Raw genomic sequence first — 27389 nt, 5'->3', positions numbered from 1 at the left:
TATCTGAGGGGCCAACCTGAGAAAAAATCACTGTGTCCAGTCAATATATATATGTGAAAGTGACCTTTCATCAGATTCACTGATGAATGTAAGTCCATGGCATTGCGTGATGCAGTGGTTAGAGTGGGTGCCCTGCATGCAGAGGCTATAGGCTTCGACTCCCATCCTCAGTTCTTTTGCCACATCTTTCCTCTCTCTGCTCCCTTCATGTTGGATTACTGAAATGTAGAGGCCACTTGTACGGAAGAGGATTAGAGCCACTGGAAAAAAATAAAATAAAACAGTTCTGACTTTAATCTCAGAATTCTGAGAAAAAAAGTCAGATTTTTTTTTCTTTTTTCAGTGGCCCTAATCCTCTTCCGTACACTTATGCCGAAAAAAATTCTTGGTGGGGGTGGGGAGGAAATCCCCCATCAGTCCTGCATTTCCACGAATGGCCATCGGGGGGCCGCAGCTTTTCAGCAAGATAGAGCCTGTTATTGCAGTCCATGGGAATATGGGCTGCCTTTATCACGCAGATTAGATTTTCTTTTTTGTTTTATCTTTATTTTACCTGGACATAAATACATATTTCCTACCCAAAAAAAGGTAAATATATCCTGTTTACATTAAACATAGAAAATGACTCAATCATGTCGTAGTCCATACATTTGAAAGTTTATTCCACAAATCACTGATGAATACATTCAGAGAAAGGACTATTCATTTACAAGATACATTTTCATATATCTTCTCTTAAATCTTTCTTATATTCGTGTCTATTAACAAAAAAAAATCTTCCTGCAAATCATTTGACGTTATCCATAATATACTATGTACATAAATTGTTCTTTATTGAAAGAGTATTTATCAAACAAAAAAATTCTAACCTGATTGAATTTGGTAAAAATATATAATTTGGTTAAGACACAGTTGATTTCTTTATAATGTGTATCCACTGGTTTGCCAGAGTCGGATATGTAAACAGAAGTTAAAACAAAAGCCCGACATTAACCAAGCAAATCGTCCATCCAGCTGCTGCTTTCTGATTTCTGCTCAGTGTTGTTACCTTCAGAGACCAACAAACTATCTCCAAACACATCAGTATTGCTTGGTTCAGCTATGGGGAGTAACTGTTCACCTGTGCCAAAAATGTCTCCAGCAAAAAGATCTATTTGAGTGGGAGGAGCCACAGTAGACGATGCGTCAGGTCCGAGCAAATCGTTCAATGAGTTAGAAACGTTGAAGTTGTTTGGCTGCACTGGAAACAGAACTGTGCTGTCTGAGGTATGGCTAACTCCAAAGATGTCATCAGGAAAGGCAGAAAATTGATTTGTGGAAACTTCTGCTCCATTTGTGTGGGGCGCATCAAAAAGTAAAGGCTGAGAGAAGAGATCGTTGCTTGAGCCGAATATGTCGAAGTCAGCAATCTGGTCATTTGTTTGGTTGACTCCACTGAAAGGGTCCTCGTTGTCTTCTTGCTTTACAGATGCTGAGTCGGGGTCAGGTGGTGGATCTGTCATTACGAGGGAAGCCTCTGTTTCACCTGACAGTGGCTGAGTGTCTATCAAGCTGAAATCATGAGGAAGAGCTGCAGAAGTCTCAGCTGAGGCATTCAGAGAGGAGGAACCTGCAAGGCTGAAGCTCTCAGATAAATCAAAGAAGTTGGTCTGATCTTGTGAGTTTTCAGCACTGGAGCTGAAAAGTGTTTCACTGATCAGGTTTCCTCCCGTTTCATCAGGTGCGTCAAGCAGTTTGTCTGAATTTGGAGGAAATTCGTGGGTACTTATCTGTATGGATTCTTCACCCACATGGGTTGAACTCACAACTTCTCCGAAGTTATCACCAACAACAGGATGAGTTAAAAGCTCATCACTCCTTCCTTCAGGTGTTGATTGAATGACTGATTCTTCTGGGTCTGGGTTCAGTAAATTCATGTCAGTCAGGAGGATTTCAGGTTGTTTCTCTGGATCACTTACAGACTGATCTGTAGCTACAGTGATATTTAAGTCTGACTCTTGATCAGCTGGGTTTTCTTCAATTTTCTGTCTAGTTGGCAGATCCTCATTGGTTTCTTTGATGGATTCCTGGGACAAGTTGACTGAATCTATAGATGTGCTGATAGTTTCCTCAGAAAGCACTGCGCTTGTCTGATTTCCAGCTTCTGTTTCCAAAGGTGCAACTTCTCTGAAGTTATCACCAACAACAGGATGAGTTAAAAGCTCACCATTCCTTCCTTCAGGTGTCGATTGAATGACTGATTCTTCTGTGTCTGGGTTCAGTAAATTCATGTCAGTCAGGAGGATTTCAGGTTGTTTTTCTGGGTCACTTACAGACTGATCTGTAGCTACAGTGATATTTAAGTCTGATTCATGATCAGCTGGGTTTACTTCAATTTTCTCTCTAGTTGGCAGATCCTCATTGGTTTCTTTGATGGATTCCTGGGACAAGTTGACCGAATCTATAGATGTGCGGATAGTTTCCTCAGAAAGCACTGCGCTTGTCCGATTTTCAGCTTCTGTTTCCAAAGGTGCAACTTCTCTGAAGTTATCACCAACAACAGGATGAGTTAAAAGCTCATCACTCCTTCCTTCAGGTGTCGATTGAATGACTGATTCTTCTGGGTCTGGGTTCAGTAAATTCATGTCAGTCAGGAGGATTTCAGGTTGTTTTTCTGGATCACTTACAGACTGATCTGTAGCTACAGTGATATTTAAGTCTGATTCATGATCAGCTGGGTTTACTTCAATTTTCTCTCTAGTTGGCAGATCCTCATTGGTTTCTTTGATGGATTCCTGGGACAAGTTGACCGAATCTATAGATGTGCGGATAGTTTCCTCAGAAAGCACTGCGCTTGTCCGATTTTCAGCTTCTGTTTCCAAAGGTGCAACTTCTCTGAAGTTATCACCAACAACAGGATGAGTTAAAAGCTCATCACTCCTTCCTTCAGGTGTCGATTGAATGACTGATTCTTCTGGGTCTGGGTTCAGTAAATTCATGTCAGTCAGGAGGATTTCAGGTTGTTTTTCTGGGTCACTTACAGACTGATCTGTAGCTACAGTGATATTTAAGTCTGATTCATGATCAGCTGGGTTTACTTCAATTTTCTCTCTAGTTGGCAGATCCTCATTGGTTTCTTTGATGGATTCCTGGGACAAGTTGACCGAATCTATAGATGTGCTGATAGTTTCCTCAGAAAGCACTGAGCTTGTCTGATTTGCAGCTTCTGTTTCCAAAGGTGCAACTTCAGAAATGTTCTCCTTCTCCTGATTCTCTTCTGTCTTAGTCTGTTGTTCCATCTCTGCTGTCTCATTAGCGGTATTGGTTTTGGTATGTTTCTCTGGCTGTGCAGGTGTTTTTGTTGTGTCAGAGGATGATTGAAACAGTCTTCCAAACAGTCCACCACCAGGTTTCACATCAGTTTTCTTTGCATCCTTTGGTTCTGCTCTTGTTGCTTTGTCATTACCAGTTGATGTAAACAGCTTCGTCAAAGGACTCCTTCCTTTGGACAAGGATCCTAGTTTGGTTTTTGAGTTTGTTCTTGGTAGAGCCTTCTTCTGAACTGCAGTGTTTTCTTTCTCACTGTTCGAACTGGTTGTTGCCAACTGGTTTTCATTCATTACAAGACTGGCCTCCTCTTCGATCACATGTCCCGCAGGATTTTGTGGACCATTCAGATCCTCAGAACCACATTTGCTGACCTGACCCATTGAAGCAACATCTGGTTTCTCAGATGGTTCATGTTGTTGTGTTTTATCTTCAGTCAAACTGGATATTTCTGTGTGACTTTGACAATCAAGTGAGTCTTTAACTTCCTCCACATCTTCTGTCAGAGTTGCATCATCCATTTGTGGAATTTTTTGCCTGGTCTCCACATCAACATTGGACTCCTGGTTTGGTTCAGTTGTTGGGTCTCCATTGTCTTGACGTAGAGTCATCTCAGGGGTTCCATTACGTTCTTCAAGTCCACTGTTTAAAGAATCCACTTTCATGTAATTGGTCTCTGTTTCATCCTGGGAGCTACTTGTAAGGCTTTGCTTCGATTGCTCTGGGGAGTTTTCAGATTCAGCTCCAGAGCCGATCTGGCTAGACTGGTCGCACAAAGCCACGTTAACCTTCTGAGCAAATCGGACAGATTTTCGAACTTTATTTTGAGAGGTTTCCAGCTTGTTAGAAACTGGACTATTGTTCAGTTTTGAAAGGGTCACCACTCTTGTCTGAACTGCTATTTGGTTTTTCACAGAGGTCCGCAAAGGAACTTCACGCTCTGTTGGAGGGATGGAGATTTGGGCTGCTTTTGTTGAATCCTTCACTGATGCTGGTTTTTCAGAGAGCGACTTCTTAGCTGAGATCAGATTTACTGTCTTAGATTGTCCATTCCCTGCTGTGTTTGTCATTTCTCTCCTATAGTCAGGTTTCTCACTCCTCCAACGCTGTGATTCACCGACGGTCGCCGGTTTGCCAGCATCATGCACCTTATTTTTCAGCACTGGTGCATTTGTCGGCTGTGTTGGACTAGCCCTGGTAATGTTCCTCTCTGGAGGCCATCTTACCTTCAGCTTCCCCTTTACATCAGCAACACTCTTATGCTCAAGCTCGTTTATGCTAGCTGTCACACTGAGCAGCTCAGCAGATGTTTTTATGTTGTTTTTGGTCATTTTGGACGTGGTTTTGGCATCGGGCTCATCTGTTCCTTTATTTTTGTGAAGCCAGCGGTCTTTATGTTGTGTATGCCCAAATCCTTCGTAGTTCCCCTTTCTCTTAAACAACTGCTGGTAGTGGGAGATGCAGTAGAATTCTCCATAAAGAGATGAATAGTTGTGAGTGCTGCAATGCAAACAAAAAATTGTTTAATGTTTGTTTTTTTTTTTGTCCTTTTTACTCTGGTTGCTACTTGTGTGACGGCCAGCTATAAAGGTTTGTAGAGGATTCTTTTTAACAGGTTTATAGTAAGATGTGTCTCACCTGAGCTTCTTCTTGCAGTGCTTACAGCAGAAACAGTTGTGGTGCAGGATTAGCTTGTTGACCACCATTCTTTCCACCGGGTACACCGGTGTCAAGCAGGCAGAACACATCTCCTTGGCAGGTGACTGGAACTGTGATGGCGAAAACATAATTTCTTTTACAGTAAAGTTATGTTGCATGTTTATGTTTGGCCTTTTTTCTAGATTTATTTGATTAGAAAAATGTAGTTTGTGCAGTTCTTATCGAGCTGATCTTGAGATTTGTGATGTGTCCTGTTTGTTACTGATTAAAATAGTTTGGCGTTTAAAGTTTTGTTTTTAAGGATCCTTTGTAGCATTTAAGTTTTTTTTTTGTTTTTTTTTTGCCTTACACGGCATAATACCTGTTAAAATGTAAAGGATAAATATCACATCCCTAAATATCTTAGTCTTTTTCATTCTGTGACATGGCCAGTACGTATTTGGAACCATCTAATATGGAGGATGGATCCTACCAAAATTACCAATAAATGTTCTTATTTATTGCATCCAAAAAATAAGAGCTTTCCCAACAAAAATTAATATTTATAATTTTCAACAATATTAATTTAACATTGTCACTGTCAGTTCATTTCCCATTTTATTTAAAATCTTGTTTTATTAATTAGTTTCCATTTATTATTTTTTTCCTCATTTTTAAAATTATTTTTATTTATATTTAATAATTTTATTTATTTAGTTGAGCGCTAAGGCCTCCATTGCAAACCTTTGAGAACCAGTGTTCCTGAGAATTGTTGTCCTGGCTTCTGTGTCCACAAGTGGGAAGCAAAGCCTGAATAGTCAACTAATGTTGACTAACAGAAAATACGCTGAATAATCACACCCACGCCATCCTGCGAAAACTTTAATAAACATTTTTGATATAATTGCTTTATGGTGAATTCTACTGTTTGTTTGGAAACTAATCAAAATCTAGCATGGAGTATAAAAAGTCTTTTTACCATTTTTCAAACTTTAATTTATTTGACGATTTTCACATCAAAAAGTACAATTATTATTAGTTTTAATAGACAAACATAACAGGTACTTTATCAGGTGGTTACAGTACAAAAAATTAAAACAACTATAAACAAATGTTTAGCTATTAAAAATTAACATTTTTGTTGTAATAAACTTGGCAAAATTCTTTCATGAAAATACAACATACACACACTAATGGAATAAATGTCCTGAATTTACTGATTCACTTATTTATTTCTTTTGCTTTGGTTGACTGAATGTTACAAACACGGTTCCATTCTGCCTGGCGTTGCTCAACACTTTATCTTGGAACGGACGCCCGGATCTTTGCATTAAAGGCGATGTCGTCACTTCGTACCTGGCAGGACCTCCAACTACTTCAAACAAAGCCGACGTTTTGCTGTCGGGCTGATTGGTTACAAATGTTGAAGTCACAGAAGAAACAAACACGTTGCCGAAGCTGTCGCTCTCCTCATATGTTTCGCTGACGGTCTTGGTGCCAATTATTCCTGTATTTTGCTCTGGAACAGCCTTTACTTCAAGCACGCTGACTTTGCGTTCTTGACTGGGACCGTTACTTGGCGACTCCTGAACAGAGGAATCCAGATCTTGCTTTGCGTCGTGGCAGCCACCCGGAGCACTCTTTGTGTCTGGTTTAAATGTTGACATGGTTGGTTTTTGTTGCTCAGAAGGCTTCCTTGCAGAGCGAATGGAGATGAATGATGGTGAAGACTGAGAGAAGGACTGTCTGATAAGTGGCTTACTGTTTGCATTTTGGGTCTCTTCTGGTGACTCTTTTCTAGGACTTGGTTTGGTCTTGCTCGACACTATGCTTATTTTCTTGATGCTATTTACGGGTTGAAAATTTTGCTCAGATTTCAAAGATTCATCAAAGAGTCCCGACAAACCTGCAATGTCAGCTTCAGATTTCAGATTGGAAACAGAGTACAGTGCCTTTTTGATCGTTTCTTCAATGTCAACAAGTTTGGCTAATGTCTGCTCCTTCAGCTTCATTATCTCCTTACTAGCTTTCTCCAGATCTTCAAACGCACTTTCAACTGAGGAAATGCTTTCAAGATCATCATCCTGTAATTCTGCGACTTTCTTTTCTTCTTTTTTACATTTCTTGGGATTTCTTGGCACGACCATCCAAGGAGGGACATTGCTGTATAAGGACTTCAGGGAGGTGGCATCTACGCTGCACGGCTCTCCTTCGATCTCCTGCACCTGAGACAGGATTCCTTTGAGTTCTTCTCGTTTCCTCAGATTATCAAAGATTTCCATGGCGGTCTCCGCATTTTCTTTCATGATCTCATCTTTGTGGACTGAAAGTCTTTGCCGTCTCTCCTCCTCGGTCTCTCGAACTTTCTTCTCTCGTAAAACAACCTTGTCCCAGAGTTCCTGCTTGTTTTGTGGTAGGTCATTTTGCTGTGAATGATTTATTTCGCCTATCGAATTAGTTTGTGATGTTTCCACTTCAGTCTTGCATTGATGTCTGGGAAAGCTAAGCTCATGTTCATAATGCTGAGGCAAATTATTGCCAGTTTGACTATTATTATTATTATTATAACTCACTTTAACCTTTTTGGACGGCAAAATTCTTTTGTCCAAATCATCTTTGTCCTTTTTTTCAAAGTTCTTAAGAGCAGCCCTCAAGCTCATGTTCATCTCCTGTTTTCCATCTTCTGCATAATTTTTCATGCACATCTGGATCTCCTCAGCTGTATTTATTTTCTGGATCACGTTTCTTTCTACTTGCATTTTGTCACTGTTGGACATTGTCAGATGAACGTTGGATTTCCTCTCCGTGAGTGGCGTTTGGAGCTTTTTGTTATCCATCTGAATGTTAGAGTCCATTGGCTGATCTTTATTTGACAAATGTGAACCTTGTGTTTCATCACCATCTCTCTGTAATCTTACATCATTCCTTTCCTCACTTGGCGTGTCTATAGATTGGATAGGAAACTCCATGTTTTGTTTTGGAGAAACCACTGCACTCACGTTGTCGTCAATTTGGCAGGTAACTTTGGGAGGAGATGTGGGTGAGGTGTTTGCTGCTTCCACCGTTATCCACTGTGGCTTTGGTGGTAATGCTGGCTTCTGATTCTTTGGTTTCTTGCTCTTGTCTATGAGTGGAGGTGAGGTTACTCTTTCCAAGCTGGGCAATATAGAGGGTCCGTTTGCTAATTGGTTATGGGGTGAAAACTGTGTTGGGTTCCTTGGTTGTCCTTCACAGGTTACTGAAATTGAAGGAGACAATGTTGTGTCAGAAGAAGGAATAGGCACCACAACACACTGATTGTGAACAGTCTTGCTCTTCCCTAGGCATGTCCTGCCTGAATTCCTGTATATCATTGCAGCTTTATAGTCTCCCTTGGATACATTTACACTAGATTTCTCAAGAGATTCCAAAGCCAGCTGCACATTTCCTCTCACAACATTTTCCTTATCTACAAGCCTCTGCTCTGTTGCTGCACTCTGCAGAGACCTAATGGCTGCCTTCACATCTCCTCTAATGACTTCTTCTATTTCATCTTCAGTTGTCTGACCATTAAAATCACAACCTATAAATAAAGGCATTGTTTGCTGGGCACAATTGCTGACTACAACTGCACTTGGTTGACAATTTTCAAAGGCAATGTGGCTTTCCTGATCCCTCTCTGCATCACTGACCTGTGGACAAGTCTTGATTTGCTGGCATCTTGAGGAAGACGAACATGTAGATTGTGCCACAGTCGAAGAGCTTTCCTCCTGCACCGACACCCCCAAATTGTATATTTTTCCAGGAACAATGACCTCCCGCTCCACCTGCATGCTTTGCTGCTTGGCCATTTCCAGGGACTTTTTAGCTGCTCTCACATCTCCAGATACAATCACTTCTTTCTGTGGTTGGCTTCCTTCGTCCACAGGACCATGAGCTGACAAGTCCATTTCATAGATGGTCCCAGGTTTAATCATCTCCCTCTCCACACTCATGCTTTGCTGTTTTGCACGCTCTAACGACTCCATTGTTGCCTTGATGTCTCCAGGTACAACTTCCTCTTTGTCCACAATCACAGGTTGCTTTGCAGCCAGTTGTTGCTTTGCTGACGACACATCTCCTGGGATTATTTCTTCTCTCGGAATACAGCAATCGACACTGACAAAGGGCTCAGATGAGAAAACCTTCTTGGTGTTCTTTACATCTCCTGGCAAAACATCACAAACGGTTCTCTCGACCTGCTCTTTTTGCTGGCAGAGGCTTCTCTTTGCTTCCTGCACACCCCCCTGAACTGTTTCAACTTGCTCCTTCATCAAAAGGCCACAAGTAGCTTCAAATTCAGATTCCTCAGTATGAAGACTCTTCAAGTAATCAAGGTCTCCTTTTTCAATGCAGCTTTTGTATAAATTCACATTGCCCTTTTCATTTTCATCCACTCTACACAATGTTGCAGCTCTCTGATTATTGGCAGTAGCCAAGAGATTTCCAATTGTAGTTTTCACATCTCCCCTTTCCATGACATGACTCTCAGTTTTGATCTCACTATTGCACATTAGAGAAAAAACTGACATTTCTCCTCTTTCCTCTCCAGACTCTTGCATTATAATTCCCTTTTTGAAATCCTTGTCCTGAACAAGCAAGTCATCTATCATCTGAGCAATGTTCTGTATCCTTCGATCTCGCTCAATGTTTGCAGTCGCCGTTGACTCAAAGACCGGCAGCTCCACCACAGTGGTATTGATTTGACCCTTTTCGACTTCTCTCAGAAGAGTAACTTGCGGTTTGATTGTTGGTTTGAGCAGAAGTTGCAACATGATGTTTCTAATGTTGCCAGCAACAATGTCCTCTTTTTGAATTTGCACACCTCTGCTGGATTCAAGGAGGTATTTTGCCATGTTGACATGCCTCCTTTCGTTTTCTTCTATTATTATGCCACTGGAGTGGACAAATTTGATTTCATACAAGTATGAAAGCGTGTCAGCCACACTGTTGGCAGTGATTTTATCCAGTGGCGTGGTCTCGAACAGCCAGGTAGTGCATTTCACATCAGCTTTCGGTATCTCCTCGGTGGCTTGTGCTGAGGCATCTTCGGACTCCTTGATCTTGTCCAGTGGCTGAGACTCAAACATCCACGTGCAGCGCTTCACGTCTCCCTTCTGGCTGTCTTCTCTATGGACTGTTTTGACTGGACTCTGCTCCTGAGGTTCGCCTTTCAGACTGTCGAGGGTCTGATTCTCAAAAAGCCAGGTGGAGGTCCTCACATCTCCCCGCTGCACATCGGTGACACTAACCATTCTCACAAACTTCTTGTTCGACTGCTCAGATTCAAATATTTGTTTATTCAGCTGGACACTACTGCCTCCAAAGTCTTCGGTGACCAAAACAGGAGGTTCATCTCGTTCAGTGAGGGAATCCAGAGGTTGCGTCTCAAACTTCCATCTGGCTGATTTTACATCCCCTTTCTTGACGTCTTCTTGTGTAACAGCTCGAATCACGTAAACTTCATTCTCCGCCTTGATGGCGTCGAGTGGTTTCGTCTCAAACATCCACCTCGCCCCTCTGACGTCGCCACTCATGACCTCTTCTTTTTTGACAGTGGTCACTTCATGAAACTGCCCTTCTTTGTCTCTGATGGCATAGAGAGGCAGGGACTCAAACATCATGGTGCTGGATTTCACATCAACATTGCCCATAAGGTCTTCCACTGACACCGACTTCTCCTCGATTGGTTCCTTTTGGATTTTGTCCAGTGAAGAGGTTTCGAAGATGAACCTTTTGTTCTGAACATCTCCAGTCTCAAGAACTCCAACTGCCTCCGTGCTTACTCCATGCTCATCTTGGTCTCTATTAATCTGGTTCATAGGACAGTTCTCAAACATCCATGTAGCTTTATGCACTGAACCTTTCTCAACATGTTCACCTTGCTTCTGTCCCTCAGCTGTTGACATGATTTCTGACCCAATTTCATCAAGGGATTGGGACTCAAAAAGTTCCTTGACACGTGACACATCTCCCGACTGAAAGTTGACCTGGCTGATGCATCTTAAGTTTTGTTCTGCATCTGACTCTTTTCTTATCCTATCCAAAGTTTCTGTTTCGAATAGATGCTTGACTGTCTGAACAGCAACCTCTGGTTTGACAGAATCCCTCTTAGTGCTGCACAGCTTCAAGCTGTTCAGCTCACCATCTCTGATGGTGTCCAAGGGTTGTGACTCAAAAAGCCAAGTCATAGACTTGACATCTGTGTCGACAGCGTCTTTATCCTTGGTTTTTTCCATTTTGTCATACAACATATCCATCGGTTGTGTCTCAAATAACCATTTGCAGGTCTTGACATCACCTTTGCAAGGCTCCTGTTCAGCTGAAGAGCTCTGTTCTGTTTTGTTGAATTTGCAGTGGATTCCATCAATGGTCTGGGTTTCAAAAAGCCACTTTGCTGTCTTAACATCACCTGTAGTGTCCTCCTGTCTGGTGATGCCTTTGATAATCTCAACATCTTTTCCATCTGCCAGCTGATCTAAAGGCTTGGTCTCAAACATCCACTTGTAGTTTTTGACTTTCCCCTTGATGAATTCCTCCCGGCTGACTGTTGTGACTTCATGAAGGTTTCCAGAACTATCTTTTATTGCATATAGAGGGCTGGTCTCTGTCACTGCCTTGTTGGTTTCCTGCCTCTCAGCCACCTGCTGTTCCAGCTGAGCAATTTGACTTAAGGGAATCGTCTCAAAAAGTTGCTTGAACCCCTTCACATCTCCCTTTTCAATCTCTTGTTCTTTAAACAAAGTATTCTTTTGAAAGCTGACATTTTCAAACATGAGCTTTTTGCCTTTCACTTCCCCTTGTTCTTCAGCTGACAGACTGATTTTCTTCAGACGCCCCGCTTCGCAGCTGTCACTGAGCGCCTGCATGGGCTGAGTTTCAAACAGCCACATTGAAGACTTGACATCTCCCCCAATGATTGGTTCTTTCTCCAGAGAGTTTTCTCCTGGGGCTGCCCTGGGTTGCATCTCAAACAGCTTCTTTTTGTTGACAACATTAGCTTCTCCTGAGTTGCCCACATCTAGTCCACGAAACGTATCTACTCCTGAAACTTCTGTAATCGTGTCAAACGACTGAGTTTCAAACATCCACCTTTTCTGGTCGACGCCTTCTCTGTGCCCTTCCTCCAGAGATATACCCCGGATGATTTTCACTCCATCACTTCCTTTGTTGATCGTGTCCAAAGGCTGGGTTTCAAAAAGCCACCGGGCAGTGTTGAGTTTGCCACTATTGATCTCCTCCCTACAGATGGATTTAATCTCGTGGATATTGCCGCTGTTGTCTCTGATGGCGCAGCAAGGTTCTGTCTCAAACAGCTTCAAGGTTTTCCTGACATCGCCTCTCTGCTCCTGAAGCTCAGATTTCAGTTTCAGGACACTACGGTCTTCAATGGAATTGCATCGGCCCAAGTCGCTCAGTGGTCTGGACTCAAAAAGAAGTCGAGTCCCTCTTACATCGCCAGACTGAATGGGTTCTTTCAGAAGGGCCTCTACCAGTTCACCTTCGCCAGCTTTGGATTTACTGAGAGCATCTAAAGGTTGGGTTTCAAACAACCAGGTGGACGTTCTCACATCCCCTCTGACGGACATTTGTCTTTTTGTCGCCATGTGTTGGGTGCCGTCAATGTGCTCAAACATTGTTGAGGTACTTCTGACATCTCCGCCTTTTAATTCCTCTGTATCCAAGAGTTTCTTCGTTTCGTGAGGATCTCCGATATTGTCGAGAGTCCAGTTCTCAAAGATCCACCTCATGGACTGAACTTCTCCCTGATATGCTGCGTCTAGTGCCTGAGTGTTTTCTGCCTGCACTGCTTGCATTATCTCATCATCGACAGCGTCGTCGAGACTTGCTCGCAGGTTGGGGTGAATGTGTTTGTAGAGCCTCTTCAGCTCACTCTTCTGCCGTTGCTGGTAGAACGTGGAGAAGGTTTCTTTAGGTGGAGGCAAAGGGAGGCTACTCAGAGTCATTGGCCCTTCATAGTCGAAGGGTCTGGGTGGGACAGGAGGAGGTGGAGGAGGAGGCAAGTCATCTTCCTCATGAAATGGTTGTGAAACTGTGATTTTCCTTTCTGCATCAGCCATCTTGAAATACATAAAAAGACAGAAGGAACAGCATAAGGATTATAATCGTCAAAAACTGTATTACAAATATATATATTGAGAATATATATGTAGTTATGGAAGCCATACTTTACCTTTTATTATGTTTATATGTAGTTTTTCACAGCAAACCATCTTCTATCACACCAAAGTTAAAAAAAGACTCAACAGTTGTTAGTAGGCACAGTTTACACACATCCAGATCATTAGATATGACTTACAGGAGGTAAGCCATATGTGAGATTTTGAGACCAAAATAGAAATTTTTTGTTTTGTTTTTTTTCCTTTTCTTTTTTGTATAGTTAAGCCTGAAATAATATATAGGCCTGGCGGCTAATCTCTTCATGTTACCAACATGTTTCTTCTGACTGAACCTGACCTAGAATCCAAGGAGTGAGCTAAAGATTAGGGTGATGACATCAAGTCCTTCCAACCTTAAAGACTATAGAGCTCTCAATCAAAGATAAATCATGTGTTTTTTCTTTTTTCTTCTTAAGACACCTCTTACTTTGATATCTTTTGATAGATGCCGGTTTCATTTCCAGTCAGACATCAAACTTTTTGGTCGGATAAAAATTATGGCAAATCTATATTTGCAGAGGGAATAAAATATTTTTGGCTTAAATGCAATAACTCAGGGGTGTCAAAGTCATTTTCATTTTGGATCATATCAAATCTAAATGTTCTTAAAGGGCCGGTTGTGCCAGAATATATTGACAAAACTAATTAAACTATTAAAATATCAATAAATAGCTGTTCCTCCATCATTTTGTGATTTATTTTAGTGGGGTCTTTTGCAATCAAAATTACAGATTTTTATTTTTTGCCAATTTAGAAATGTTTGTAAGGAATTTTTACGATAATTGTGCTAATATGTGATGTTGAATGTGACTTCTTATTATTCCCCATGTCAGTTGCAGACTATAACTTGAAGGCTGAGGCAGCAGTTCCTTCAATCCAATGTTTTTGACCAATTTTGAGAAAATTTGCAGTAAAATTAGAAAAACATATGCAAATTTGTTGATCTTGTGTGAATTTTGCAGACTTATTGATGTAATGTGGAGTCCAGAGGGCCACATAAAAAGTTATGGCTGGCCAGATTTGGCCCCGGGTCTTCAGTTTCACACCAGTGCACTAAATGATGTATGCTTCTCCCACATTTTATTTAATAGATTAACAAGGAAAGCTCACTGATATGGAAACCAAATTCAAATCAATCCATATCTGATCCAACGCAAATGTTTGACAAAAAGGTTTTCTTTTTTTATCTCTCCATGTAATTTATGACAGTTTTTCATTTTAATTTCATTTTCATAAAATTTCAAGGGTAACCTACTGTCTTCTGTTTTAGTATCATGTCTATTTAATAAAACTACATAAGTCAGTTGAAAACTTCTGTTATATAATTACCTATTTATGATATTTGGTTCATTAACATGCTTGTTTAATTTTACCTTTAATTCAAATGTATTTTCTGTACTTTTAGGTTTTGCAAAAAGACAGATAAGTACAGTTAGAATGTAAAATTTGATTTAAAAAAAATCTCCAAATATGAAAATGGTCCTTTTCAAGGTTTTACGTTTCAGATTAACTTTGCGTTTTTATTAAATAATATTTCTTTCCTGTGCAAAATAACAAAGCTACCATACATGCTTTGTGATTAAAAACCTTTTCTAATTTTCTTTTGTATTAAATAATATATATTTTTTTATTCTTAAGTTGTTTAACATGTCATGAGGAAAAAACACAGCACACATTAGTGAGGAAACATACTACTGAATAAGGGATGCGAATTAAACGACAAACTACCTTGCTGGTTTTAGCCTTCGTTCGTGGAGTTCCTCTGAGTTCCTGCTGAACACAAACAAACAACTCAGGATAGTAAAACACAATAAATGTGAGCCAAACGTGTATTTTAAAAATGATTGTGTTGTTCTAATGAGTCTCTCCTGGAGCCAGTGCCCTTGTTATATGAGGAGGAATGAGAAGCATGTCAGGAACTCACTGGCTGTTCTGAGCCGCCCACCGAGTCAATGGCTGCTGTTCTCGACAGATATAGAGCCAGTCTGTCTTTGACTGAGGAGGAAGTAGATATCCTATCTCTGGATTGTCCTGTTGAAGTGCCTCCTCTGCTCAGTGATGGATTATATTTATCATCTGCAGAGAAAAAAAAATCAACTTTATTTTCATCTTGAATTAAGGTGTTTAGATGTTTAGATGTCCATTTTAAAAGTTGGATAAAACTCAGGCGACGGTCTGTGTCTCTGGTCTGTGAGACGTTTCATGATGACAGGTTTTATTTTTGGATTCCCCTCACGGTGTCATGGCGACAACGGCATCCATCTTATCTCTCCTGCAGCTTCAGATGGACTCACAAAAGCTTGTGCATTCTGCATCATTTAGTGAAAATATTTCTTAATAAGCAAATCTTCTTCTAAAGACTTTGATCCTAAATATGCCTGTGCAGCGTTCCTGCTGCCTGAGACCCTAACCGGACTGCATGCCATGGACTGTCTATGGAGCTCAGGAGGGACAAAAAACAACTGCTAGCTCAGCTGGAGTGACCCAGAATGTTTGCACATTTTTCAGTGTGCGCTCTCTGCCGTCAAACGTTTAGCACCTGACCCAAGGAATGCAATGGCTCGACCTCGAAAGAATCCCAGAAATGATTTTAGTCGTGTTTTTGCACCTGAAGATGTTGCAAGTTTACAATGAGAGCTTCAGTTTTTTAAAAACACAATAAGTGAATTTTGTAACCTGTCGCTTTAAGAAAAAGTATAACAAACTGAGATAAACGGATATTTAAGCTTTTCTAGGAGAAGTCCTGCAAAAAGCTATGAGCAGTAATATCCTGTCTGCAGTGGACACTTCTCTTGGCTTCTTTGCTTAACATGAATCCAGTTTAGTTGGACCTGGAGCCTGAAGCTAAAACTGGTTTGATGGGGGCAGAGACCAGAATGTACTTCCAATGTCTTGAAAGATCTCGGCCCATGCAAACCTAATTTATGAACCTTTAGAAAACTGTCAAATATGCTTTTTTGGGGTTATTTAAGGAGGATGAATTATATATTATATTAACAGACCATGGATCTGAGTTCGGTAGTAACTAGTTACATTTATTTAAGTAACTTTTTGGGAATAAAATGTACTTCTAAGAGTATTTTTTTGGCATTGTACTTTTTACTTTTACTTGAGTAATTTTTTATGAAGTATTGCTTCTCTTACTTGAGTAAAATTGTGGATACTGTGACTAATTTCCCTGAATGAAGATGTCCAGAATCTAGTTTTAACCAAAACATTGCCAGGCACAGACACACACCTGTAAATTTCACAAGTTTTATATTGAATGAAATTGATTTGGTAAAAACTTTGCCTTTTGTCTGAGTTTATTTTTTCTTACTTATGCTATTTATATAAATTATTTTCACTTTAACATTTCCACATAACTTTATATTTCGGTCCATCTGATAATGTAAATTGATCAGTTACTCAGGACATGAGGAGCCCTTTTTTTTTTTTTTACCAAATACTTGAGTAATTTCTTGGACAGCTGCTTTTTATTTTTACAAGAATAACGATATGTTAAAGTAATGCTACTCTTACTTGAGTACAATTTCTGGATACACTGGATATAAAAGTAATCCAGTGTATTTTATTGCTTTTTATGCTGCTTTAGTTTCTGGTATATCTGTACTCTAACTGGAACTGCTTCAGATGTTTCATTATATATTTCTCACAGTACAATGTTTGGATGCGCACCACCTCCTATCTTCACTTCCTGCATAAATAATTATTAGCTTCTGTCTAATAAACTGTTGAATGCAAATGTGACAACAGCACAAAGCTCCCTAAAACTAGCATAAACTACACTCAGCAGAAACTTACTTCAAAAATCTGGATTCAAAGTGTTACCTTTAAGTGTTTATAACAACGATATTAACTAAATGAAACAGATCAAACATCATCGTAAGTTTAAAGTCCAACAACTGGGGGTGCTGCACAGACCACCCATGTGTAACTAATGGCCAGATTGAAACACACCTCGCATGTCACCCATTAAGCCCTCACAGGACAAAAGGATGGACCCGCGACCTGGCGCCTCTCACGAGCCTGGACTTAAAGCGTTTTCATACATGAGTGGACAGAAAGAATGAAGTCACCGAAGGCCTTGCGTGTTGAAATCCTGGTCCACCAAACTCTGAGGTCACCCATTGCCGGTGTGTTCACAAAACATCTTGGTGTCAAATCAATACAGATTAAAAGGCTGATGGCTTTAGGAAATCTGAGCACGTTCTACGTGATTCCCACATTTTTACATCCATTTCCCCGGGAATGGAAAGGAGCTATTAGTGGCACATTGATGGGTGGGTGTTGACCACTGGCAGCTGTGCAAATGGCGGTGAAATGCAGTAGCTATTTGTTCTTCACCACCTTACCCGCCTTCAGCTGTTCAGGATTGTTGCCACATTCACAGACTGCAGTAAAATCCTTAACACTAAGGAAAAAAAAAACCCTGCTCCTGTTGAAGGGATTCCTCACTCTCTAATTAGCACATACATAACATATCACTGTGTAGATCCCATCAATATAAGCAAAGTTGGGTTTTACTATTCTTACTTTAAGGTAATATCTACAAATAATGAACAAAATCTGCAGTTTTCAGCCTAATTGGGCCATGAATGTTGACCAACCAGAGGTGGGAAGAGTAGCCAAGTAGAGTAGCACTGCTTCAACATATTTTCACTTAAATATAAGTAAAAGACTAAAAAAATTTGTAAGACTATAAAATTATTTGGTAAAAAAAAGTCTACTCATGTATTAACTGTTCAAAACATCGATCATTTAAAAATGTCATCATCATACGGAATAAAATAAAAAGTTATGTGGAAAGTTTCATATAGGTGACATGATTGCAAAAATAACAAAATGAGGCAAAAGAAACATTTTTCCAAATGAATTTCTTTCGATATAAAGATAAAGGATAAAAATTTGACAAAAACTGCAGATGTGTGTCTGAGTCTGTGGTGAGTTTTTGGTTAAAACATGTTTGTTCTTCATTCAGTGAACTTACTCATAGTGGGTAGAGAATCCAGAAATTTTACTGAAGTAAAAATTGTGATGCGTCATAATAAAATTACTTAAGTAAAAGTAAAAAGTACAGCTTAATAAAAACATTCCTATAACTTTTCCAAAAAGTTACTCAAGTAAATGTAGCTGACTAAATGTAACTAGTTACGACCCAACTCTGTGACCAACTGGTCCAAAACTTGTCAATAACATCAACCTGCTGGTTGGGACAGTAAATGGACATCAACAGAAAGCCACGACCTAAAACATTTAGATGTGAATGGTTATTAATGAGTACTGCAAAGCAGCCAAAACAGAAACACTCTTCAGTGTGAAAGCTGCTACTGAGGGATGAGGATTCAAAGATAGCGAGGTGCTTAACATGTGTTTGGAAGAAGCGGTAAATTTAAAGGGAAATTGTACTTTCTACATGTCTACAGCTTATTCGAGCTGTGAGAGAGCAAGACTTTCAACAGAAAACAGGAAGGCTCGATACTGAACAGCCGAATTGCCCTGTTTCGTTGTTTTTGTGGAAATAGAAATTGTCGGTAGCTACATTCTCCATTCTCAAGGCGACAAACACAGCTAGCATTTTAAGCATGCTAGCTGGGCTAATTGCTATTGTGCGATGTTAAAGATAGCTTAAACTGTCAATAATGACAAAATGTTTTTCTTCTTTTAAAATTATAGGAAACCCCATTTTACAGGCAATGCTCTCACGCAGCAGCATGACATTGCTTCTTCCAAAAAGTAATTCATGACAGTTCAACAAAGGAAGGAAAGAAAAAATATTTTCCTGCATTGTCCAATTATCTTCTTATGCTACAGCTCCTACTGATAGCTACAGTAGATAGAGATTAGAATCAGGTAAAAGTTTTACAACAACCAGAGATTCTAGTTTAGCCACAAAACGTTGATCAGTATCATCAGGATTAAATAATAAACTGAAAGACCCCATCTGAATTAATGCCAGTCTTTGTATTGATAAATAGGTGGAGTAGAATAATCATTAACTTATTAAAGACAAAATTCTGCATTTGCATGTCTTATATGGTTCATAGACTGAGAGACATAAATCCTTATTTGCTGGTCAAATACAACAAAACATACATTAGAAATCGGACAAATCAGCTTCCCACTAAATATTTCATCATCACCTGGGCCAAACAACAAAAACACAAATGGTAAGATATTTTCTTTTATATTTCTTTTGCTACATATTCACATCTGTGTATCATCATCCCCCAACCAGTCTAGTTGAACGTATACTTACAGAAACACCGTCCAGCCTTGTTCGCCGTTACCTCCCCGTGTGTCTCTGCTATCTAAACGCTCAAGCTCCTGCGACGTGTCGCCCAGCCTGTCTCCTCTCTTCCTGCGAGCCGCTGACTGAACCTTTCTAGCCCTGACCTCTCGAGGACAGCTGATTTTTATCTGTCCCAGCGTTAGAACTTTGGCTATTTTGGGACAGTGGGCTTGCTGCTGCTACGGGCCTGACTCAGTCACCCCTGTTGGTCACTGATAGACTGGGACACCCCACCACCTCCCTTTCCCACAGCTACATTGTCACCCACTATTACGGGCGCTGGGTGGGACCGTGTGTGTGTGTGTGTGTGTGTGTGTGTGTGTGTGTGTGTGTGTGTGTGTGTGTGTGTGTGTGTGTTTGTGGTGCATGGCATGGGGGGAGCATGTTAAAATAACACACAGGAAGTCACGGAAGGCTCTATTTTGGCCGAGTGGTCGAGGCTACTAACAGTCCGACATAATCAGGGCCTTGCACAAATACTCATATGAGTTTTGTTACATTTTATCACATTAGGTTCAAAAGTTTTAACGTATTTTATTAGGATTGTATGTGACACATCAACACAATGCCACCCCAAGTCGACTCTTTGTAGAATCAGCTTTTGATGCAGTTATAGCTGAAAGTCTATCAGCCTTCCAGATCTAAAGGTAGAATTTTTATACGTTATTCTTTACAAAATAGATCAAGCTTAGTTGGCTGGGATGGAGAGCAATATGAATTTCAAAGACGTTATAGAAAAACAGTGTTTTTTAATCAGTCTTCTTCAAATTCGCTGTAACACAGACTGCTACAGGAGAGCTTCCATCACCATCTACAATAACTCTTTGAGTATTTTTTAATTAATATGAGTTACAGCGACATTTATTTTCCCTTTTGGATCAATAGATTATTTTTGAATGGAATTGAATTGTATTTTTGTTAACGACTGACTAGGCCATTGTAAGTCTGTAGCTAATTCAAATCATTACGCTAACAAACCTGGGGGAAAAAAGGAATAGTTAAAAGAACTTGTGAAAAATGTTAAAAGTGGATCATTGATAAAAATAGATAAAATAAACATCCTGAATACTTTCAGCAGGTCCTGAATAAGGATACCTTTCTCCTGTTTTTGGTAAGAATTTTTAACATCCCAAAGTTTTTATGTTTTTGTTTTTCAGACAGCACATCATGCCTTTAAATGCCCACTACCTTACTCATACTACCAACATCGCATGGCGAAGACGTCAGAGTGCCTAAGCAGTATCAGCTCCACTGCTTACAGGGCCAAGGTCTGCATGAGGGACAGAGCTGCCAGCGATGGGCTCACTCCTATCTTGAGCCTGTGTGCAGGACACATAGCTATGTACCTACACCACAACATCCTTGTCTTTATTTAGCTTTTTCCCCTTCCCTATGAAAACAGCCCAGGGGTCACCGCTCAACAACCTTTTTCAAGATTCACCCCATGACACTTTAAATCTCACTAAGGTGGATTGTGACATATTTGCTGGAATCTAAACATAGATCTATCTGATACGCTGAGTAAGTCTAGATATTAAAGCGCTGTTGTGCTCCCATATTTCCAAGAAGAGACACATTAACTGTATTTTAAAGGAAGGGGCAGCTGGTTGCACACTGACACACCCAGGTATGCATGTTGATCATGGTTTTCAGGGGGTTCAGACACGGATCCCGCCAGTCTTCTTAGATGTCAGTGAGGATACACACAATATGAAATGGCTCCGCTCACCGTGTGTGTGTCTGGACGTGTGTCTGTAGCTCTCTGGGAGGCCATTCGGAGCCTTTCGACCGTCCACCTGGGTCGTTCTCTGTAGGTGGACAAGAAGTGTAGTTAATCTGCCATTCATGTTCTGATCTCACTTCCTGTCTACTATTAAGACTAAGCCTAAAGCTTTTGTTTTTTATAAAACTTATAGTTAGAGTGGCTTAGACCAGAGGTTCCCAAACTGTGGGGCGCGCCCCCTATGGGGGGCGCCGTGTCATTGCAGGGGTGGCGCGGGAAGCCGTCTGGATAAAAAAAAAAAAAAAGAAAAAAAAAAAAAAAAAACATGAACACTGTATGCGCTGTATGCCCTTAGAATGGCCAACTCTCTGTTATTCCTATGTCAATTCGATACAGTAGAGGCTTCCACACTTCCCATATTTGTGTCCTCTGTCACTTTTATCAACAGTTAATGTTTAATTTTTCCTAGCCGCCTTTAAACGCAACATGAGCGCTACGACGCTCGCGCTGGGTTTACACCTGTGCAGCAGTGAAGGAGACCTGCTGCTGCTGTGCGGAGCTACGTAGGTTTGTGTTAGAATCACGGCAGCAAACCAGCAAAACGTAAAGAACTTTTCACAGTTTTTCCCTCCAAACTAATCGACTGAGTTGAGTAAAGCTGTTGGATGCAGGTAATGTTAGCTAAAAGATGACTAGCTAATATCAATACAGAACCTTAAGCTTAACGTACATTCATTTTGCCCCCCAAAAAGTCGATTCTGCCCTCCCCCCACCCCTCACACGCGTCGTTTCAACCATAGACATAATATAAGGGTAGACGCCGCATTGGCTGCTCCGGCGCAGGAAATACGGCGGCCATCTTAGAGCGGTATAAACTCCTACTTTCCTCAATCAAAACAATAGACGATGCCTCAGCTCTGAGGGATATTATTGTTCGGATCTATGGATTATTGATGTGAGGGCTCCACAGACAGCATTTCACAAGTAAGATGGACATATTATTGTGTATATATTGTGATTATATTATATATTAGAATATTACTTTACTGTATTTATGTCCACCGGCGAGATACCAGCTAATATTAGCTGGTATCTCGCCTAGCTGGTATCTGAACCCGGTGTAATACGGGTTCAGCCCCGCTATGAAGACTAACTGAGATTCTGTACATCTAAAAATATTAATTATTCTCTAACATTGACTTAGATTATATGACACAAGAGCATTAGAAATGAAACAATATAACACATATTATAAAACTTATGTGTTATAACATTCACCAGCAAAGTTTACACAGGTGGTAAAGACTATTATTTATATGTAATTCTTTCACTAGTAAGATACATCCCAAATCTTCCGTTTTTGTTTTGAAAGTTTCATAAAGACACGATGTGAGGAAGAAGAGGGAGAAATCTATAAAGAGAGACGAATTCACTGCAGCAGGATGGATCTCATCAGATTTTGGACTTAATCTCAACTGCTGAATCTCTGAAGCTAGAAGTCGGCAAAAAAAAAAAAAAAAAAAAAAAAAATATATATATATATATATATATATATATATATATATATATATATTTTTTTATTTTATAAAAAAAAATTATATATATATATATATATATATATATATATATATAAACATATATATATATAAACATATATAAACATATATATATATAAACATATATATATATATATATATATATATATATATATATATATATATAATTCAGTATTAATTATTTATTTGTGCCATTATGAATCTTTATTTGTGTTGTATAGTTATTTAAATATGTATTGATATTACTAAATAATTTATTAAATAAATTATGAACGGCTGTGTGCTTTGTAATATGCTCTTTATACATCAATATCAGAATATTCCATTCCTATTCTATTGTTTTAGCCACTAAGCATATTTAAATACTTAAATAACTTAAATAACATACTTAAATAATACAATTGTTTATAAATGTAGCTTTGATATCTGTTTGAATAAGGTTTCCAGTAACAAAAAAGCGTGTTATGATCGATTAAATGCGCTGATCCGTCACTGTGCCTGTTAAACACATAGGACCGAGTAGAGTGGTATACCGCTCCAAGATGGCCGCCCTAAATCTCGTCAGCGACAATAGGCGACAGCGGGGCATGAGGCGTCTATCCTTATATTATGTCTATGGTTTCAACCAGACAGCCATTTGTAATCTACGGAGCCCCTAAGGGGACATGGAGAAAAAAAAAAAGGAAAGAAATCTCGACTTATTATCGCGAGATCCTGACTTATTATCGCGAGATCCCGACTTATTATCTCGAGATCCCGAGAAACTAAGTCAAGATCTCGAGATCCCGACTTATTATCTCGAGATCCCGACTTATTATCTCGAGATCCCGAGAAACTAAGTCAAGATCTCAAGATCCCGACTTATTATCTCGAGATCTCGAGATCCCGACTTATTTTCTCGGGATCTCGAGATAATAAGTCGGGATCTCGAGATAATAAGTCGGGATCTCGAGATAATAAGTCGGGATCTCGCGATAATAAGTCGGGATCTCGAGATCTCGACTTAGTTTCTCGGGATCTCGCGATAATAAGTCGGGATTTCTTTCCTTTTTTTTTTTTCTCCATGTCCCCTTAGGGGCTCCGTAGTAATCCATAGGGGGGCGCAGAAAAATGTTTGGAAACCACTGGGGGGGGGGCGCAGAAGAAAAAGTTTGGGAACCACTGGCTTAGACTATCCTAATCTAGGGTTCAGCAACATTTTCAATCCCAAAGAGACATTTTTGCCCCTGATGCTACAAAATAAAACTTGCCTGGAGCTGCAAAAAACTATTTACTAAATATGTGCTACATAAAATGTGTCATTATGAAAGCTAACAAAAGTACACTAAAAGTCACTTTAGAACTACATGAATGCTCTATTAGAAAAGAAAGAAACGCAATATTGTAGAATGAGGTCAGCCTTTTCTGAATTTTTTTTAGGTAGCATAGTTTGAAGTTAGCTACTTTTAAAAGCATGTTCTAGATATTAAAAGTGGATTTTGCAATACAACTTATGAAAAAAAAAACTCGTAAAAAGACAGTTTCTTATTGCATCCATGATCAAAGAACGAGTCCTTTTTGGTTCTTTTGTTGGCAGACCCACAGTCTCCTACTACTCTCCAATTTTGTTGTTATTTCTGATGTTAGCTTCATGCTCTTTCTGTGTTTTTGCCTGGTGTTTCTTTTGAGCTGTGACACCTTCCTGGGGACTGACCGCTGACCTACTGCTGCCCATAACTTCATGTTCTCTTTCTATAGATGATGCACCTGTCGCTGTCCTTCTGTGTTTAACCCTGTGTGTCTGCTCTGTCATGTCAAAGACGGAGTCGGTCGTGGCAGATGGCCGCTCACACCTACGCAGGCTTTGCTGTTATTTGTCAAAAAGTTTGTTTTTGGTGCCTGGAAAATGAGTCGTTTCAAAAACCTCCCGATTGTTGAGTTACATTCGATAGGCACTGCGCTGTTACCTAGCAACCCCGACCTAGCAACGCAAGACCGTTTGGTAACCTGGTTTTTACTGCTGTACAATGGCTGCTTGAAAAGACAAGTGTTTTGTTATTGACTTACTGTTTAGAAAAAAAACTTGCTGCGTTCTTGTTGGTTATGCAGGAGGCTCTATAGAGCTTTTCAAAGATGTACCGTTGTATAATTGAGTTTGCAGCCATTTTGTGTCAGTGTAAACGTCGATATGGGGGGCGTGGCCAGAAGCAGCTGATTTGGATTTAAAGTGATAAGACACTATAAAACAGGCAGAACTGAGCAGACTAAAATCTTGTTATCCAAGAATGATTTCGTGAAAATGAAAAAATAGTAAACATGTTTTGTATAGCCCATAGGCCTGACCTAACCTAACCTCTTTCAGGGAGCATAATAGGCAGGCACTACTTTGTTGGCCAGTTCCATATGTTCTCGTCTCTTACCTGAATTGTATTTTCCTTCGGAGAGGTGTTGTAGCTCCTCCAGTCCTGCAGAGGACAGTCTCCAGCTGCTTTAGCGACGCTTGTGGACGGGGAGTTCAGCACGAGGCTGCTGTGGTAGTCCTGCTGCAGGCTGGCCTTGGACTCGAACAGCGCCCGCAAAGCTCTCGTGCCGGAGGTCTCTTTCTGCGGGAGGAAGTCCATGGAGCGACTCCTGGACAGATTAGTCCAGAAGCTCCCAGAGTCCCTGCTGTCCAGCCTCTTCCAACGACTGTCCACACAGGGTACCGACTCCTGAAGACACGCAATGATTTTCAGGTGTTTTTTCTGTGTGTGTGTGTTTTTTTTTTTTTTTTTGTCGCAATAATGAGAGTCTAGCCTCAAATTAGGGCTGCAGCTAATTTTAGTAATCGATTATTCTATTGATAATTGTGACAATCGATTAATTGGATCAGATAAATTGGCACATTCTGGTGATTTTCAACTTAATCACTTAAGCTTTTTTATTCAATATTAGGAATACATTAGAATGGCAAATAATTCAATGAATTAATTAAATGACAAAATAAACATTTTACTGCATAAAAATGTTTATTTTAACATAGCATTCCTTTAGTGAACACTTGATCTTTGGTAATAAAAGATGCATCCGCAGCTCAATACTTTGAACAACAACATGTGAAAAGTTCAAGCTTTTCTGCTTGACTGAAAATCAATACAGAGTCAAGCTGTGGCCCTTATGAGATGTTTTGACTGGAAGTTTCTTACAGACAAGTTTTTTTTAATCTTTTACGTGAGATGTATATATCTTTTTCAAAATTTTGGCTTAATTACTGTTTGAAGGTGTTGTTCTTTTAGCAAATGGGCTTTTTTTAAGTCTATACTCCATTAGTTGGAGTATAGACTTAGAATCTATTCTCGATTAATTGTTTATTAAATTAGTTGACAATAATTTCAATAATCGATTAATCCGATTAATTGTTTGAGCCCTACCTCAAATACTTGGTCTGCTTTTTCTGGACTCCTTAGGTCTGCACAGCTTTGGTAACTGTTGGGTGGGGGGAAATAGGCAAATTAATTTTTTGACATTTGCTGGATTGTATGAATGTCTTCGCCGAGTGTGGACTTACTGCTGCACCAGCTGGGAGACAGACTTCCTGTTCCAGTTTGCTGTCGATGATGCGACCCATGATCGTTGCTGAGTCCCGGAGAGACTCTTGAGGGACTGAGTTCTCCTCAGGCTAAACGTCTCCATCGCAGCGTCTCTACCAACAGCTGCCAATGAGGAAAGAAGAGTTCAGACATTTTACTACCGATCATGCCAAACAACGCACTGATACATTTAAAGCTGATCAATATCATTTTGATTGATTGCTTGAATGAAAATCCCCCCCAAAATCACTGAGCAATCAATCATAAAGCTGAGGTTTAACTTTACTGGAGTTACTTTGTAACAGGCTGAGACTGACTGTCATATGACTCCATTAATGTTTACAAACTTGGTCACTTCTACTGCAAACCAAGCTGCAGGATCTCCCTGCATCTCGCTGCACAAACAGCAAATTATTTAGTCTTTCCAAAAACTTGGTGTGAGTAAGTTCAGTAAAGATAAAGCTCCATGCTGCTTTAAATAAATAAATAAATAAAAAACATTTACATAACTCCTTAGAAGTTCTGTATAAATTAATTTCTAGGGGCATGCAGCTACAATACCACTTATGACACAACAATTATCTGACAAATCAAACAAAAAGCTCATACCTGAGGAGAGGAAGATGAGAAAGAAGAAGACGAGGCAGCCACTTGCGTATCGCTGTCCTTCTGTCTGGTTTGTGCCTTTTGGAGCATCTCTCACAAGACACAGCAATTTCTGGTGGCCAAAGTCCATTCACACCTTGTGATACAGGAACATACGGAAATTACTTTTTTTTTTTTATTACAGCATCACCTGATGAATTTATCTGATCCACATTTTGTCGCCACAATCACAAACATCAGAACATTTTGTGTAATAGAGCGTAGAAGTGACTAATAATTGTGAAAAGGAAGAACAAAGCAATGGTTTTCAAGGTTCTTTGCAATTACTAACCTGAAAAGTGTGGTGTGCGTTTGAATACTTCCTGCAATTAGAGCTGCTAGTCGTTTGGTGGTGCGTGTTTACTAGTTTTACACATCTGCAGACTTACAACTTTGCCTATTAATTTTCTGCAATGCCAACTATGTCAGTGTCTGGGGTCATCACTTTTTAAGTCTTGTCTCAGATTCTCAATTGAATTTAGG

General features: G+C 39.9%; 2 protein-coding genes across 4 annotated transcripts; both read right to left on the bottom strand.

Moving 5' to 3' along the window:
* Positions 1-635: 635 nt before the first annotated feature.
* Positions 636-5814, bottom strand: LOC148154813 (uncharacterized). Its single transcript, XM_088014830.1, has 3 exons — positions 5806-5814; positions 4945-5075; positions 636-4824 (listed from the first exon to the last, which is right to left on the bottom strand). The coding sequence occupies exons 1-3, from the start codon at positions 5812-5814 to the stop codon at positions 990-992; spliced, it is 3975 nt and encodes a 1324-aa protein (XP_087870956.1). The 3' UTR covers positions 636-989.
* On the bottom strand, positions 5814-27389 carry xirp1 (xin actin binding repeat containing 1). 3 transcript variants are annotated; one of them, XM_015002209.2, is made up of 8 exons: positions 26871-27389; positions 26240-26384; positions 26103-26157; positions 25113-25403; positions 21164-21242; positions 15067-15218; positions 14871-14915; positions 5814-13043 (listed from the first exon to the last, which is right to left on the bottom strand). In XM_015002209.2, exons 1-8 carry the CDS (start codon positions 26995-26997, stop codon positions 6174-6176), a joined length of 7764 nt encoding a protein of 2587 aa, XP_014857695.2. In that variant the 5' UTR covers positions 26998-27389; the 3' UTR covers positions 5814-6173. The 3 variants fall into 3 exon arrangements, with proteins under 3 accessions (XP_014857695.2, XP_014857696.2, XP_087870732.1); XM_015002210.2 differs by lacking the exon at positions 26871-27389 and having other exon boundaries at positions 14871-14912; positions 26240-26364; XM_088014606.1 differs by lacking the exons at positions 21164-21242; positions 25113-25403; positions 26103-26157; positions 26240-26384; positions 26871-27389 and having other exon boundaries at positions 14871-14912; positions 15067-15213.

Source organism: Poecilia mexicana, unplaced genomic scaffold (assembly GCF_051168715.1).
Source record: "Poecilia mexicana isolate PSO_F unplaced genomic scaffold, ASM5116871v1 scaffold_17, whole genome shotgun sequence".
NCBI classification, from domain to species: Eukaryota; Metazoa; Chordata; class Actinopteri; order Cyprinodontiformes; family Poeciliidae; genus Poecilia; species Poecilia mexicana.
The sequence above is the reverse complement of the archived record's forward strand: the minus strand, read 5'-3'. Positions and strand labels throughout refer to the sequence as shown.

Excerpts from the sequence above, each read along its gene's own strand:
- LOC148154813 (XM_088014830.1), bottom strand. Across the intron at positions 4,825-4,944 it reads CACTGCAAGAAGAAGCTCAG|TTTTTGTTTGCATTGCAGCA; the intron begins GTGAGACACATC and ends ACATTAAACAAT.
- xirp1 (XM_015002209.2), bottom strand. The coding sequence starts at position 26,997 with ATGGACTTTGGCCACCAGAAATTGCTGTGTCTTGTGAGAGATGCTCCA. Across the intron at positions 26,158-26,239 it reads GTCTCCCAGCTGGTGCAGCA|TTACCAAAGCTGTGCAGACC; the intron begins GTAAGTCCACAC and ends CCCACCCAACAG. Across the intron at positions 21,243-25,112 it reads CGAAGGAAAATACAATTCAG|AGAACGACCCAGGTGGACGG; the intron begins GTAAGAGACGAG and ends GTCCACCTACAG.